At 40.1% G+C, this 17451-nt stretch overlaps 1 protein-coding gene across 2 annotated transcripts in view; it reads left to right on the top strand.

The window, feature by feature from the left end:
• Window positions 1-16918, top strand: part of LOC127105351 (uncharacterized) — a 31655-nt gene extending 14737 nt beyond the window's left edge. The window contains exons 3-5 of one of the 2 annotated variants that reach the window (XR_007794991.1): window positions 67-9716; window positions 11129-11197; window positions 16635-16918. Coding sequence is in view for 1 of the 2 variants with exons in the window: in XM_051042521.1 (XP_050898478.1) it covers window positions 67-3544 (3478 nt within the window). In the remaining variant the exon portion in view is untranslated. Of the gene's footprint in view, window positions 1-66; window positions 9717-11128; window positions 11198-16634 lie in introns of those variants that run through there. The other variant, XM_051042521.1, reaches the window with a different exon arrangement.
• The last annotated feature ends 533 nt before the right edge of the window (window positions 16919-17451 follow it).

Raw genomic sequence — 17451 nt, 5'->3', positions numbered from 1 at the left:
AATGGCAATGTTTTTTTTGTGACTTTTTTTGAACTCTCTTTCTAAAACAAAGCATTAAACATGCAGAAGCGATCTTATGGCATCCACTATGAACAGTCCTGTTATGGCTCAGTATGATTTCGATAATCCCATCTACCAAGCTGAAGAGGAGAGTGAGGAAGACTGTGAACTCCCTGCAGAATTGGCCAGGTTACTGAAGCAGGAGGAAAGGGTCATCCAACCTCATCAGGAGGAGTTGGAAACTGTTAATTTGGGTACTGAGGACGCCAAAAAGGAAATTAAGATTGGGGCTGCTTTAGAAGACTCTGTCAAGAGGAGGCTGATTGAGATGCTGAAAGAATATGTGGAAGTGTTCGCCTGGTCGTATCAAGATATGCCTGGGTTAGATACAGACATTGTGATGCACCGATTACCTCTTAGAGAAGGATGTCCTTCGGTCAAGCAGAAGCTTCGTAGAACGAGTCCTGACATGGCAACTAAGATCAAGGAAGAGGTTCAGAAGCAGTGGGATGCGGGTTTTCTGGCTGTCACCAGTTATCCACCGTGGGTGGCCAACATCGTTCCTGTGCCGAAGAAGGATGGTAAAGTCAGAATGTGTGTCGATTACCGGGATTTGAACAGAGCAAGTCCGAAAGATGATTTCCCATTACCTCACATTGATGTATTGGTTGATAATACGGCTCAATCCTCGGTATTCTCTTTCATGGATGGTTTCTCCGGATATAATCAGATCAAGATGGCGCCAGAGGATATGGAAAAGACGACATTCATTACACCTTGGGGCACGTTCTGCTATAAGGTGATGCCATTTGGACTAAAGAATGCTGGTGCTACCTATCAGAGGGCAATGACGACTCTCTTTCATGACATGATGCACAAGGAAATCGAAGTATACGTAGATGATATGATTGCGAAGTCGCAGACAGAAGAGGAGCACCTGGTTAATTTGCAGAAGCTGTTTGACCGGTTGAGAAAGTTCAAGCTGAGGTTGAATCCGAACAAGTGTACGTTTGGGGTGAGATCAGGGAAGCTTTTAGGCTTCATTGTCAGCGAGAAAGGGATTGAGGTTGATCCAGCAAAAGTCAAAGCTATTCAAGAGATGCCTGAACCGAAAACGGAGAAGCAAGTCCGTGGGTTTTTAGGGAGGTTGAACTACATTGCAAGGTTCATATCTCATCTAACTGCTACATGTGAACCGATTTTCAAACTGCTTAGAAAGAATCAAGCAATCAAGTGGAATGATGATTGTCAGAAAGCTTTTGACAAGATTAAGGAGTATTTGCAGAAACCTCCGATCCTTATACCTCCAGTTCCAGGGAGACCTCTGATAATGTACCTGTCAGTGACTGAGAACTCGATGGGGTGTGTATTGGGACAGCATGACGAGTCTGGTCGAAAAGAGCATGCCATATACTACCTTAGCAAAAAGTTTACCGACTGTGAAACAAGATATTCACTGCTCGAGAAAACTTGCTGTGCTTTGGCCTGGGCTGCTCGCCGACTAAGACAGTATATGTTGAACCATACCACTTTGTTGATTTCTAAGATGGATCCAGTGAAGTACATCTTTGAGAAACCAGCTCTCACCGGACGTGTTGCCCGTTGGCAGATGATTCTAACAGAGTATGACATTCAGTACACGTCACAGAAGGCCATCAAAGGTAGTATTCTGTCAGACTACCTCGCCGAGCAACCGATTGAAGATTATCAGCCTATGATGTTTGAATTCCCTGACGAAGACATCATGTATCTGAAGATGAAAGATTGCGAAGAGCCTCTCGTCGAGGAAGGACCGGACCCGGATGACAAATGGACACTGATGTTTGATGGGGCTGTGAATATGAATGGTAACGGTGTTGGGGCAGTATTGATCAATCCTAAAGGTGCTCATATACCTTTTTCTGCCAGACTGACGTTTGACGTCACCAACAACGAAGCTGAGTATGAGGCTTGTATCATGGGGATAGAAGAAGCCATTGATCTGAGGATCAAAACACTTGACATATTTGGAGATTCAGCTCTAGTGGTCAATCAAGTCAATGGAGATTGGAATACGAATCAGCCGCATTTGATTCCATATAGAGATTACACCAGAAGAATACTAACGTTCTTCAAGAAAGTGAAATTGTATCATGTCCCCCGGGATGAGAATCAGATGGCTGATGCCTTGGCTACTTTGTCATCTATGATCAAAGTTCATTGGTGGAATCATGTGCCACATGTTGCGGTGAATCGACTTGAGAGGCCTGCGTATGTGTTCGCAGCCGAGTCTGTTGCTATTGATGAGAAGCCATGGTATTATGACATCAAGAATTTCCTCAAGACTCAAGAGTATCCTGAAGGTGTGTCTAAGAATGACAAGAAAACCCTGAGGAGGCTAGCTGGAAGCTTCTATTTGAATCAGGATGATGTGTTGTATAAGAGAAACTTTGACATGGTCTTGCTCAGATGCGTGGACAGGCCCGAGGCAGACATGTTAATGCAAGAAGTGCACGAGGGTTCGTTTGGTACCCATGCTGGTGGTCATGCAATGTCGAAGAAATTGCTGAGAGCTGGTTATTACTGGATGACTATGGAATCCGATTGTTTCAAGTATGCTCGGAAGTGCCATAAGTGTCAAATCTATGCTGACAAGGTGCACGTACCACCAAGCCCTCTGAATATCATGAATTCGCCTTGGCCGTTTGCCATGTGGGGCATTGATATGATTGGGAAGATTGAGCCTACTGCTTCGAATGGACATCGCTTCATCCTGGTTGCGATTGACTATTTCACCAAATGGGTAGAAGCAGCTTCTTATGCTAACGTTACCAAACAAGTGGTTACCCGGTTCATCAAGAAAGAAATCATCTGTCGCTACGGAGTTCCTGAGAGAATCATCACTGACAATGGTTCGAATCTCAACAACAAGATGATGAAAGAGCTTTGTAAAGATTTCAAGATTGAACATCACAATTCTTCTCCTTACAGACCAAAGATGAATGGTGCTGTAGAGGCAGCAAACAAGAATATCAAGAAGATTGTGCAGAAGATGGTCGTTACGTACAAGGATTGGCATGAGATGCTGCCTTTCGCTTTGCATGGGTACCGTACCTCAGTACGTACGTCGACCGGGGCAACCCCTTACTCCCTTGTGTATGGTATGGAAGCTGTCCTACCTGTTGAAGTGGAGATTCCTTCTCTGAGAGTTTTATTGGATGTCAAGCTGGACGAAGCCGAGTGGATTCGAACAAGGTTTAACGAGTTGAGCCTTATCGAGGAGAGACGACTAGCAGCTGTATGTCATGGACAGTTGTATCAGAGAAGGATGAAGCGAGCCTTTGATCAGAAAGTGCGTCCTCGAAGCTATCAGATCGGTGATCTAGTTTTGAAAAGGATCCTCCCTCCCGGTACAGATAACAGGGGCAAGTGGACTCCTAATTACGAAGGTCCGTATGTTGTGAAGAAGGTCTTCTCCGGTGGAGCCTTGATGCTTACAACTATGGATGGTGAAGATTTTCCGTCTCCTGTCAACTCAGATGTAGTCAAAAAATACTTCGCATAAATTGACCCGCTGGACAAAAAGAAAAAAAGAGTCCAGGCAAAAATGGGCATCCCGGCGAACCAAAAAAAAAAAACAGAAAGAAAAGGTTCGGGCAAAAATTAGGGATAAAAATGAAAAATTCGTACACCCGGTAAGTCGAAAACCCGCAAGGGCGGCTTAGGCAAAAATGGGTATCCCGGTGGATTGAAAACCCGAAAGGGCGATCCAGGCAAAAGTTAGGGATTAAAGCGAAGACTACAGTCTGAGTTGTCTGTACTTCATCAAGCTTTGTCATCCGCCATCCCGAAAGATGTGATCCGTCCAGTCATTCTTCTCAGAAAGCAAGGAGTTGGGAGGAAAACTGATGATCTGTGAGTTATAACAGAATTGGGAAATAGTGGATGTCGTGTTCACATTGCCATTAGGATAGATTTTTTCTTTTATGCGCAATTACCTCTTTCTAGGAATTGCTTCCTAATGTATTTGCCTCTTCAGGCACATTTTCAATCAATAAAAAATCGTTATTCAGATAAATAGCTCTTGTTTTTATTTTTACTGTTTTGTTTACAAAATGTCCGAATTTTTGATAAGCATTGCATATAAAAAACATGGAGGCTAAACAATAGCTTGCAGAAGATAAAACATTTGAAAATCATTTTGAATGGTGAGGACACTTGAGCGTATCTTGTCCATGTACCCCCTGGGGGCATTTTGTTGTGCTGTTTTTCAGATTGGCATGTGTGAGGACGTTTCCTCAACAGATATTTTCCCCAAGCAAGTTTAGAAGCTATCAGAGTTATGTTCCCCCGCGAAGACGTCTGTGGATAGTGCCTTTTATTCCCCAGCAGATCTAAGGATTGCCTATCCCCAACAGGCCCGTATTTGCCGATTTCCTCCCCGAGTGAGGCAGGTTCATTGAATTTATCTCCAACATTTATCCTACCTGTGGACTGAAGGATGTCCCCAGCGGAGTTTATCTTTCCCCAGTAGCAGTACTATTCTTCAACATGAGTGTGAAGTCACTTTACCACTCCTCAAGCAGAGTTCCCCGCAGAGTATTTCCCCAAGAGGAGTCTCCCCACAGAGTCAGAGCATCTGATCATTTTGGCTCCCCAGCCGGAGTTTTTATCATTTTGCATGTAGTAATCATTGCATCCTCAAAACTGCGTAGCATTTCCATTCAATATGGAGCATTACGCCATAGAAAAATTCAAACATATGCATTCATGTGTTAACATCACCAGACCGTATCCCCGGCAGAGGCGGATCATTTTTGTTCAACATTTGCACCAAGACTGCTACAGTTGCTCTTAACAGCATTCAGAGTTGTTTATTCCCCACAGAGGTTTATTTCCTCACCCGATGGTGACAGAGGTTTATTTCCTCACCCGATGGTGACAGAGGTTTATTTCCTCACCCGATGGTGACAGAAAGTTTGTTTCTCTTCAGTGAGACCCCTAGCAAGTGGTCAACCTTGCCTTGACATATCTCAGATGTCATTCTTGTGATACCAGTAAGTGTCATGCCAGCACCCGCGTGTGTTTCTTTGTTTGGTGTCGGTAAACACCATTGTTTCGGTGTCTGTAAACATCGAATTTCTCATTCCCAGTCATCAGTAAATGTCTGGTCATCATTTTTGGTGTCGGTAAACACCATTGTTTCGGTGTCTGTAAACATCGAGTATTTTCTCCAGTCATCAGTAAATGTCTGGTCATCATTTTTGGTGTCGGTAAACACCATTGTTTCGGTGTCTGTAAACATCGAGTATTTTCTCCAGTCATCAGTAAATGTCTGGTCATCATTTTTGGTGTCGGTAAACACCATTATTTCGGTGTCTGTAAACATCGAGTATTTCCACCCAGTCATCGGTAAATGTCTGGTCATTTTTGATGTCGGTAAACATCATCCTTCGATGTCGGTAAACATCGAGTCTTTTCCTCAGTCATCGGTAAATGTCTGATAATCCCCGGCTAAAAATCCCCAGTAGAGTCATCTGTAAATGTCCTATCTGGTTTCCAGTTGCAAATATTTGTATCTCCCCAATAAAATTCTCATTCCCAGTCATCGGTAAATGTCTGGTCATTTCTTTGGATGTCGGTAAACATCATCTTTCGATGTCGGTAAACATCGAGTCTCATCCCAGTCATCTGTAAATGTCTGGTCAATAAAATCAAAATCCCCAGAAGTCGTCGGTAAACGTCTTGTCTGGTATCACCACAAAGATTCTGTTCCTCCCCAAGTGGAGATGCCATCGGTAAATGGCCCAGTTTCCTTCGATATCGGTAAATATCGAATTCCCAGTTGCAGCAGCCATCGGTAAATGGTCTTGCTAAGTTGACATCGGTAAATGTCCAGTTTCTTTGAAGATATCATCGGTAAATGGTCTTGCTTCCTTTCTACATCAAAATCTGTTTCCCAGCCGCCATCGGTAAATGGTCGTGCTGAAGTTGATATCGGTAAATATCAAGTTTTAACCATCGGTAAATGGTTTTGCTTTTCAGAAGTTTGTTTTCCCCAGCCGCCATCGGTAAATGGTCGTGCTGACGTTGATATCGGTAAATATCAAATTTCCAGTTTCTAACCATCGGTAAATGGTTTTGCTTTTTCTGAAGCTGTCATGCAGTTTGTCATCGGTAAGTGACGTGGTTCTTTGGTATCATATCCAGTCTGTGCAAATTCTACGGTTCTTTGGTATTCAATCCCTGTTTACCCTGAAAGTCTGACAGCCGTTGCTATCATCCGTTCGGGTTCCCAGCTGATTGAATAGGGGCAGCTGTAGCACCTCAAATTTGCACCTATCATTATGCATACATTTTCATATTAGGTCATAGCATATCATGATCCATTGCATAGCATTTGCATTGTCCCTCAGTTGCCTCAAGAGCAAGCAATCAAGAATTAGGTCAAACTAATCTCCTGATCAGTCAACCAAGCAAGCAAAGGAATTTCTCATTGAATCAAGGCCTTGGGGTTTGTCCAACAAGTTCACATGGCTTGGAGGTCTATTTGAAGTATTTTGGTCAAGGGTTGAGGGCTCAGAGGTCAGCAGTTCATGCCCAGACAGTCAAAAGTCAAAGAAGGTCAACTGTCAGTCAAAGCAATGGATGGTGGTCATTCTTGTGGAATTAGGGCACCATGGTCAATAATCAAGAGTTCATACAACTTGGGACATCATTTGAAGTCAAGTCCTCAAGGAATCAGGGTTTGGAAATCATCAGTCAATGCACGATCAGTCAGAAACCCTAAAAGTCAACTGTTGGTCAACTGTCCATTTAATCAGTGATTGGATGATTGGATTTGGTTTGTGGGAGTTCATTCATGTCCAAATGGTCATCATACATCATGCCAAACACCATCATGGAAGAATTTGAAGCCAGATCATGAATTTCCCAAAGTAGGAACTGGGCCTGTAACTGAAACTTGCCATAAATGGAAAGTTTTGATCCTCAAACTTACATCATGATACAAGCCTCAAATGAATTTTTGCCCAACATGAAAGTTGAAGATCTTGTTCTCCCATTTCCAAAAAGTCCTAGAACTCTCAATTCCCATGTGTGGTTGGCAAGTTATGATCAAATCGATTTCAGAAAATCTTGAACTTCAAAGGGCCATATCTCCCAAACCGTTTGGCCAAATTTGGTGGGGTTTTTTCCTACAAACCACATTTTTCATCCTCTTTCCAAAAATATAAATTTCATGACCTAAAACCTTACCAATCAAAATGGCATTTTTGGACTTTTTTCATTTAAATTCAAAGTTTGACCAAGAGTTGACTTTTTGACTCAAACATTTTTTCAGCATTTGGCCAATTGGGACAGCTTATAAATGTCATTTAGAAGGTGTTTGCAAGGTCAAATTATGCAGAACATGTGAATCTTGTTTGGTTGCTTGAATTGTAAGAAAAGTACCATTGCACCATACTTGTCCATGCCTTGCCTTGTACCTCAAAAGGACAGCATTATGCAGCAACTTTTCTGTCATGGTGAGCCTATTTTGCAGCCTAAACCAACAACAGTAAAGGGCCATGCTTAGTTGCTAAAAGTTGGGCAAAAGTACATGTGTTTACCATGCTTCCACAACCATACTTGTACCATGGCCATGATAGCTTTAAGGATTTTCCTTTTTTGCAGTAGCAACACAGCAGGGACCATTCCTTTCACTCATCAATAGATTTTGAACCTTGGCCATTCTTCACTAATGCATTGGTACACAAGCCATATTGGATTTCCATTTTGCTGTCAAAAACATCTCTGTCATAAAAGACCAAGGGAGCCTCACAAATTATTTTGGGCCAAAGCAAATTGATTGTGCACTCTCACTCTAAAAAACACACATTGCATGCCATTTTCTGTCGACAAACATAACAACCACACTGCATACAACTCTCACTCAAAAGATCCACTTCACCTTGGCCATTGGGAAAGGAACTGTCAAGCATCCAACAGTAGGGGCATTACCATGCTTGGTACTGCTCATAGCAGACCAAGGCAATAACTTGCTGGCACTAATAGCAGCAATTGGCATCACACAAACCCCTTTGACATTTCTCTTCAAAAACAAGGACCAGTACCATGTCGTGTACTATGCAGAATTGAGGCCACTCTTCCTGTTGTGACAGTAGTGGCAATAGGGGCAGCATGGCACAAAAACCACTGAGCCAAGGCAATTGTTAGGGACATGCTGATTTCAAGGAACTTTGCCTTGTCTTCACAATCCTGCCACCATACTGCAGCAGGCAAAAAGGAGACTTTTGGCAAATTGCTCAAAACCAAAAAAAAACTGCTACAGCAGCACAAGACCAAACACCTTGGCAATGACACCTGGCTGTGCAATTCAGAGAGGACCATACCACCATACTGCAGCAGCAATTGGCATCAGAAAAAGCCACTTGGCCAAGGCAAAGAAAAAGGCATGCTGATTGAAACAAAAACACTTGGCAACAAAAGAACAAAAACTAACATTGGGCATCTGATTTTTCTTCTATCCAAAACCATTAGCAGAAAAAAACATTTTTTCACTCATTCTAAAAAAGATCTCATCCTTGCCTTGCTTCATGACACGACTTCCTTACCATGTGCTGCAAGGAGATGAAACCTAGCAGACCAACAAAAGGTCAACTGATGCAAAAACAGGTTTGCTTGGCATTTGGCAAGATAGCAAGTGCTGTTTAAAAGTCACAATAGCAGTTTCTAACAGCAGAATTGAAAGAGAAAAACTGTCAAAATTCATGACCACAACAAGCAACATAGCACTGCAGCAGATTTTTTTTGATTCACCTCACCTTGCTTGTGTATTTTCTGCCAAAACCTCATCCATTCCAAACCCCTGCACCTACTCCCTCATTTTTAACCTTGGCCTTGGCATATCACTCTTTCTGTCAAAAACAAGTGGACCAAAAAACCTAACTTGCTGGTATTGCATTCCTATTTCTTCCTGTCCAACTCAGAACATTGCCTTGCCAACCATGACAGTTTGGTTCACCTCTATTTTGCATCACTTCTAAACTTTGCCAACATAACTAAACCTAACCTGCCTTGCATTTTCTAAAAGCTGTCCAAGCACAAGTGGACCAAACATCATCAAACCAACATGACCTAACCTCATTCATACAGGCTCATCCCACTTGCATTAACCAACAAAATCTAACCAATTTCCTACAATCTCTAAAACCACCTAACTGCGTTTTGGCCATTTCTTCACAAACCTGTCCCAAAAACTCAATGAGCAAAAAGCTTGGCCATGCCTAGTTTCATATCCCATTTGCATTTACCAAAACCACCAACCAAACCAGAAAATCTCATTGATACACATACATATCCTTGGCCTTTTCTTCCAAAAAACTGCTAACAAACCAATAGAACAAACTCACCATTGCAAAAATTCATTTTCTACTCCAAAATCCAAATTTTCAAAAATATATTTTCCCCAAGTCCCTTGCAAACCATCCATTCAAACACCTTCCATATAACAAGTAGAAGCTATTGTAGGCAGAAAATCCCATCTGTAATCATTAAATCATCATATCCAAATTTCAAGTCTTCACACTTGCAACTTGAATTGGCTAGAACAGTTGAGGAGGTTTCAAGGCAAACTCTCAAAGACATTACATTCCTGGAGCATCAAAGGAGCTAAAGGGATCATCTAGCATCATTAAAAGCACCTCTAACATCACATTCAACATTGCCCTGTTCAGGTTAGCAACTTGCTTTCGAATTGCTTGATAGAATGGTTTTCATGACTTGATGTGTGAATGAGAAATGCTGTATTCAACCCCCTGAACATGATTGAATGCTTACTTTTATCCAATTTTGCTTATGTGTGATTTTGAGTTTTGCTGCTAGGGAGTTAGGGTTTCGGTGTTCACCACGAAGTATCTTTGTGCACAATGCACCATTTTGAAATTCATGACCATGGTTGTTTTGAGCACATGAAATAGATGAACATTGGTTTTTATTTCATTTGATTTCGTTCACTATAGAGGAAGATATATGTTTCTAAAGTTTGAAAAATATAGTTGTTTGTGGAGATGGAGGTGATGCCAGGGCGCGCGCGTTTCAGTTTTTGAATTATTTGTTTTGTTTATCTTGACTTGGAAGCAGGCTTATGTCACCAAGTGACTCACAGCCCAGTGGTGGGCGCGCTGAGTTGCATTGCCAAGGGGAGGGGTTCGAATCCCATCTCCCCCATTTGTGTTTTTTCTTTTGAGAAAAAGGTTTTTTTTTAAGGTTTTCTTTTAGAACTTCCATTTTTGATTTTCGTCTTTTGATTTTATTTTATTTAACATAGAATAAATATGTGAGCATGAAAATGCCAAAAAACATGAATGTTTGACTTTGTTGACTTTTTAGACCATTTTGTGAATCTATCCCGATTTTATGAGTTCTATTAATTAAATGTCATCTTGTGCGTTTCATGTGTTTATTCCGATCTTTCCAAACCTGGGATTTTTGTGTGAAATCAATGTAGGGTAGGAACATGTCCCCTTAGACACTTAGGGTAACCTTTCACACAATGCTCGATTTAATTTTGACAAAGTCCCGATTAAATGTTTTTGACCTCATAAACCTGTCCAAATGGGATGAAATTTGACATGCTTACCATGCTATGTGTTAGGTTTGATCATGATTTATTTGATGATTTTTGGAAAATGTTTAGATTGCTTTTGAGTTAAGTCTTTCTGTTGACTTCTATGAGCTTCTGTTTGCCATGTTTTGACCTAAATGGTTCATGAAATGATGATAGTGATTGATATGAGTGTGAATCTAATTGGTTGTGTTTCCTAATGGTTTGAACATGATTTTGGATACTTGCCCCTTGCTGTTTGGACTTTCTCATTCACTTTTGACCCTAGGCTTGCCCTAGTGGTCCTGCTACTCACCTTTGAGTTTGTAATTTCAGGTTGACCATCAAATGGCCATTAAGACCAATTCTTTTGATTGAGCTTATCCAAGCATCATTGCCTAACCTCTTTGTTTTGTAGGTGGCTTGGCTCACATGCCATAAGCCTTGTGCCTTGCACATCCATGTGCCTCCAATTGACGGTTGGTTTCTGTTTCTGTTTGTTTTGTTTGAAGTTGCATACTAACATCTGCTTGACTGTTTCAGGTGCTTTAGTTGCTTAGTTCCTTGTGAACTTTTTGCTTTGCTTTGCTTGTATAAGCAATTTGCATTGAGGTATGCCTCCTTTACTTCATGTAGTCTGGAAGACCTGGTCTGTTACTTGGCCAGGCAACTGTCTGAAGTCCTCCTTAAGAGGCAATGTTTGTGGATGTTTACTTTTGTCCCTGCATAGAGTCAAAGACCTCCTAAGTGAAGAGGCAATTGGTGGAAGGTAGGGATATACAATCTATCCCCCACTATTCAGTGTGTCATCTGCTTTGCTCACACCATCGTGTTGATGCATTGCAGATACAAACCCAAGATCTTGTACAACTGTACAGTTGAGTCAGTTTTAATGTGTAGAAGGGTTCCCACTTTCTGAACCCACACATTCTTGTCTTGAGCTCTCCCAGGCCAGGGATAAGAGCTGTGAGGTCTCATCCTCACTTCATCCTTTCATCTGCTTCACCTTAGTCTCTCAATGGCAAGGTTAAGAGCAACATTCACCCCATTCCAGAGGTTTGTTTGTCAAGGTTGATATGACCCCTTGACTAAAACCTAACCCTTGTTTGAGCCACTTGTTTGTGTATAGCGTGTGCTATCTGTGCTTGTAGGATTGTTTGACTTGCTTCCTGTGCAAGTTAGGATAGTTTGACTTGCTTCCTGTGCAAGTTAGGATAGTTTGACTTGCTTCCTGTGCAAGATAGGATTGTTTGACTTGCTTCCTGTGCAAGTTAGGATTAGTTTAGACTTGCTTCCTGTGCAAGTAGGTTTTACTTGGCTTGCTCCCTGTGCAAGTTAAGTGTGTGTGTGGCTTGCTTCCTGTGTGAGCCATGCTTAGGATAGGTTGGCCCGCGTGCCGTTTAGCTAGAAACCATAACTTAGGGTTGATTTTGCATGACAACATCTAGGCTCGAGTCGTAGTCTCCCTAGAGTTGTGTCTCCCTCTGTTATCTGGTTAGGCTAGATCCTTGTCCCTGCGTAGGGGAACTACATCGCCCTGATCTTCATACCAGATGAAGTATGTAGGCAGGAGATTGAGCTGATCTCTCCGGGCGCCCTTTTTCTTTTTCCACCTTTGTGTCTTAACCACCCTTGTGTGTGTTTTGGTTCGGATGCTGATGTAAGTCCAACGATTGGCATTCAGGCTCCACGTTTGCCTTTGCCTGTGTTTGTTTGTGTGCGTGTCAGCCGAGCTACGAATGCTCTGATTCTTCTCTCGTCCGAGAAGATACGTATGCATAGGATGCGACATCCTAGCGAGCATGTGTCGTTTCCCCAGTCCGAACTACTTCGACTCTGATGTCTATGCCTGATAGACTAAGTAGGCCCAGGATACGATATCCTGCCGAGTCAGTTTCAGTCAGTTTCTTGTGTCTCTTTCAGCCAGTGTGTGTGAGTGTGAGCAGTGTTTTAGCAACCATTTATCCTTCCTTTTGTGCGTGGATCCCGTAGAGTACTACGGATGCGTAGGGGTGCTAATACCTTCCCTTCGCATAACCGACTCCCGATCCCATCCTCTTTGGTCGCGAGACCATGTTCTTTTCCAGGTTTACTTCGAGCGTTTCCTTTCCCTCTTTTGGGATAAATAACGCACGGTGGCGGCTCTGTTGTTTCTTTCTTTTCCCGCCGGTTTTTCGCGCGATGCGACAGATACGTCTTTTGTGAGTTTATGTATGGAAATTAGGCTAGTAGTCAATTTTGGAGTATGAAGGACGTTGTTAAGAGTGATGGATGAATTAGGTTTAATCGTTCCTTCACCTGCTACAGTTATAAGGGTGCCATCTGCAATGGATATTTTTTTTGTTACTGAGACAAGGTGAATAGGTGGAGAAGTGTGTGGGTAAGTGTGTCATATGATCAGTGGCTCCAGAATCTAATATCAAGTATTGTTTAAAGGGTATATCTAAAGCATTAAATCCAAACGAAAAAGGAGAGTTGCCAAATGGAAAAGATAATAGAAACGTACCTAGACGTGTTAAAGAACAAGTACATGTTGGTTTCTCCAACTTACTAAGGAGAGATCTCACTTTTTCTACTTCACTTAGGTTAAGGTTCACCCCTCCTTCTAGTCTGTCTCCACTAGTACTTCCAGCCATGGTTGTCAAAATCGGGATCTCGATAAAGATCGTTAGGGTATGAAAAAAGCGTAAATCGTAGGATCGTAAGATCCCAACAAATAGACAAAATTAAAGAATAACTAGGAAAAATAACCTTAACATAAAATTCTCATTAACTTAATCATAATAGCAAATATTCAATTAAAAAAACACATAACTTCCTCAATCATAATATTCATAACAGCAACTCAAAACATAATTGTTTCAAACACATTTTAATCTACATCATCTTAACTCAAATATTATCTAAAAAATATTATTTAACAAATACTTCAAGGCATTCTGATCATCAATGCAAGAATCCTCTTCTTCTCCATCAAACTCATCATCAAGGTTATGAATCTCCAATTCATTTTCAACAGTGGCAGCTTTAATTCCATTCCCTCATTCAGCATTAACAACATCAATTTCATTCCCTCCTTCAGTAGTGGCAACTTCAGAATCATTATTTTCTATAGTAAAATCTAAAATTTCATTTTCAAAATCTTCATCATTGTTGACAATCCATTCATTATCATTGAACTCTGGGAGGTGCAGATGATAAGGCCCCAACAATAGGAATTGATGAAGACATGGTGAAGTTTTTTTTTGAAAAACTTTGTTTTGTAAGGAAGATGTATTGGAGTGCAAGGATGGAAAAGATAAGAAGAAATGAATTATTTGATTTGAATTTATAGAGGAAATAGATGAGGAAAAGAAACCCAATCATCATATGATTAATCGTTATAGAAGAATTAGATGAAGAGGTATTGGAGTTCCAATGGTTTTGGTGGCTGAGCAGCTTTCACGATAATTATTTTTCAGTTCTCAAAAAGTGTATTTAACATATTCCAAGTCCCAAAACCCTAAAAAAAGAGCATTGTCGTTAGGGTAAAATGGGTCAGTTTTTGGGCCGGGTCAAAACGGATCCGAAATGGGTCAAAAAGCGGTGGTCGGTTACCGGAGCCTAAGATCGTACGCTTTTGGGAGTTAAAGTGCGATCCTAACAACCATGCTTCCGGCCACGTGCGCATGTTCTCCCTTTTTGGATAAGTCTCTTTTTTGACCCCATTCTCTATTAGGAGGTCGACCAGACAATTTCCAACATTTTTTCTGAGTATGAAGAGGCTTGTTGCAATAGGTACACCACACCCCTTCACCCTTCTTCTCGACATAGGTTCCTCCCAATTTCTTCTGATCAACTAACATGGTTGAATTCTTCTCAACTAGCATTACCGAGCTTTCCACAGATGGTGGTGTCATCATTAATTCCCTTCTACTTTCTTCAATCCTCACTATAGACACTACATCATTAATGTTCAGTACTTTTTCTTTGCAAAGAATTTGTACTCTACATGGTCAAATTCAGAGTTGAGCCCTACCAGAAAGTCTAGACTCTATCTTGCTCAATGTACTCCCTAAGTTTTGTTGCATCTGCAGTACATTCGATTTTGATAACTCTGGAGTGGTCTAACTCCATCCACAAGGCTTTGAGATGATTAACGTATTCTATAACTGTTTTTTTGCCTTGCTTAGTTCCCAATGTGTTCACCTTCACATCATATATTTTGGGCATCATCTTTGGCTTTAGAATAAGTCTTTTAATGCTTTCCAAATCTCTTTTGCTGTACTTAGGAACATGCAAGTGTCACTAATTTCTGAAGTCATTAAAGCCCATAACCATGCAATGATCACTGAATCTTCTGTATCCCACTTGTCAAATTTGGGATCTTTCTCTTTGGGAGGTGCGTCTATAAGTTGTTTTGCTTTTCTCTTACCTATCAAGGTCGTTTTCACTAGTTTAAACCACTTTAAATAATTCTTTCAATTCAACTTGTAAACGTGAGGAATAATAGGTAATTCTGATTCAGATTTGTATGCATTTGTTTCATCTTTATTGTCAGCCATTGAGAAAACTTAGAAACAAATGCAAGTAAAAAAAATCACAAGTGAGTGCGGGGTTGTTCAAATAGTGGTGATGAACAGTACCACACACAATAGCGATGAACAATGCTGAAAAATACTTGGAACAATGCCGAAACAATAGCAGTGAACAATGGTGAACATCACCACAACAATGCGACGAACAATACAAAAGTGGCAATGAACAACACCGCAAACAGTGCGGTGAACAATGTCGCACAATGCAATGACAGTGCTGCACAATGCGATGAACAGTGCCGCACAATGCGGAAGTTTAACTAAAGAACCGCAATGGGATTTTTTATGCGGAAGCGAGACTCTCTCGAATGAGAGCTTGTGATACCATATCAAAACTGAATAATTTGGTATATTATAATTAAGAATATACAAGTGTTAATCTCTTTAAATAGTATTCTGATCAATGAGCCTTGTTAAAGATCCAAACTTAAATTACTAATAAAAATAACAAACTAAATAATTATTTATAACATTATCCATACTTAATCCAGAATGGAAACTTCTTCTACTTGCTAACCTGGCCCATATCCTCATTTGTCATAGGGCCCAATGTATAAATCTCTTCCTCCTCTCCGCACATTTCTTGTACATGCACGCCTGTTTCCATACCTGACAGATCTGTTTCGGTGTCTCTTGCCAACCCTCATTACACGAACATGACACATTAAACTATCAAACTATCAAACACGTCGATGGAGTTCTGGAAGGAATCCGCCTACAAAGATCTTTGGGTAAATGACCAACCTGAGACGAAATACATTCAAATTTAACAATGTATTCGTCTACACTTTGAGTTTGTGGAATTACCAGTAAATAATATATGGGTATTCATAGAACAAATTTTAATTTTTAGGAGTATTAAATGAAGTAAACTCCATCTTTAAACAAAGATGTTGATGTTGCGTTAGATGTGTGCTAAAACTAGACATGACAGGAATATAAATGAAAATATTAGAGTGTTGGGGTAACACCTATATTAGAAAATATGGTGAAAAAAAGACTTAGGTGGTTTGAGTATGTAGAGAGAAGACCTGTAGATTCTTTGGTAAAGAGAGTAGATCAGATGAAATAAGTCAAACAACTAGAGGAAGATCTAGGAAGACTATAAGAGAAGTTACGAATTAGATTGAAGTATAGTCTTGGATAGAACATTATGACGAAAGTTGATCCATGTAGTCTACTCTAGTTAGTGGGATAAAACTTGATTGTTGTGTAAATTATTCTCTAAGAAGTTATCTTCGTCTTGATGAATCAAGTTTTTTTTTTATAATAAAAATAAAAATAAAATGGAGCAATATTTTTTTACCAAAATTTCATACTTAACCCTGAATGTTAGTAATTTATTTTGTTTCTCTATTTATAGGAAGAATTGACACTTCCTTCATTTGAAGTTATTTTTCTTACTTTACCCTGAATGTTAGTATTTGGTTGTATGTTATTCTGGTATGATAAATTGGAATACTGTGGTGCAGCATCTCCCATATTAAAGTTGTTGGACGAATACTTTCTCAATAGGATGATTCGAAAACTTGGAAGATATGTGTAGCTATGGAGGTTGTGGGTATGTGAGCAACTCACAAGTTGATGATTAATTAGAGTCTAAGAAATTTATGGATGAACTAAATTGTTTTTACAATGGCACATTCAAAGGATTATTATTTTTAGCACATTATTGTTAAATCACATTAGTGATTTGGATTTATTACAGCATGATTACATTTTGAATTTATTTAAATAAATACAATTTCGTACTTGATGATAGATGCCAAGTTGTTTTATTTTGCCCTTGTAAATGTTGTGCATATATTGGTTGGCATTAATGCTATGATATCTTCTTCAGTCTTTGAAATTTTAGGGAACAAAATAATGTTTGAACAAAGCCAGATTGAAACCACCTCATTTTCGTGTTGGGACGAAAATAATTTTTGAACAATGCCAGATGCAATATAAAGATGGAATTACTAGACATGATAAAATGGTTATACCTTTGTGTCTCTTTTAGTTTATTAAAGTAACACTAAAATAAACGAAGTACATAGCTTAATAGTTAATATTTTCAGTAATAAATTATTGATTTTGGTTGGAAATATTCATCTTGAATAAGAAAGTGTCATACTGTCTAGAGTTATATATGCACTTTAATGCGTTGGTATATGATGCATCAGATACAATTATTTTAAGCTTGGATTTGCCTTTTTTCCTCTCATAATCTTGTGTTATAGTATTGTGGGTTGTAGTGAAATAATTTTTTTGCGAACTAGGGGTCGTAGAGGGTGCTTGGTTGTACTT

This window comes from Lathyrus oleraceus, chromosome 7 (assembly GCF_024323335.1).
Source record: "Lathyrus oleraceus cultivar Zhongwan6 chromosome 7, CAAS_Psat_ZW6_1.0, whole genome shotgun sequence".
Classification (NCBI taxonomy): domain Eukaryota; kingdom Viridiplantae; phylum Streptophyta; class Magnoliopsida; order Fabales; family Fabaceae; genus Lathyrus; species Lathyrus oleraceus.
Note: the sequence above shows the minus strand (reverse complement) of the source record. Positions and strands in the feature narration are given on the sequence as shown.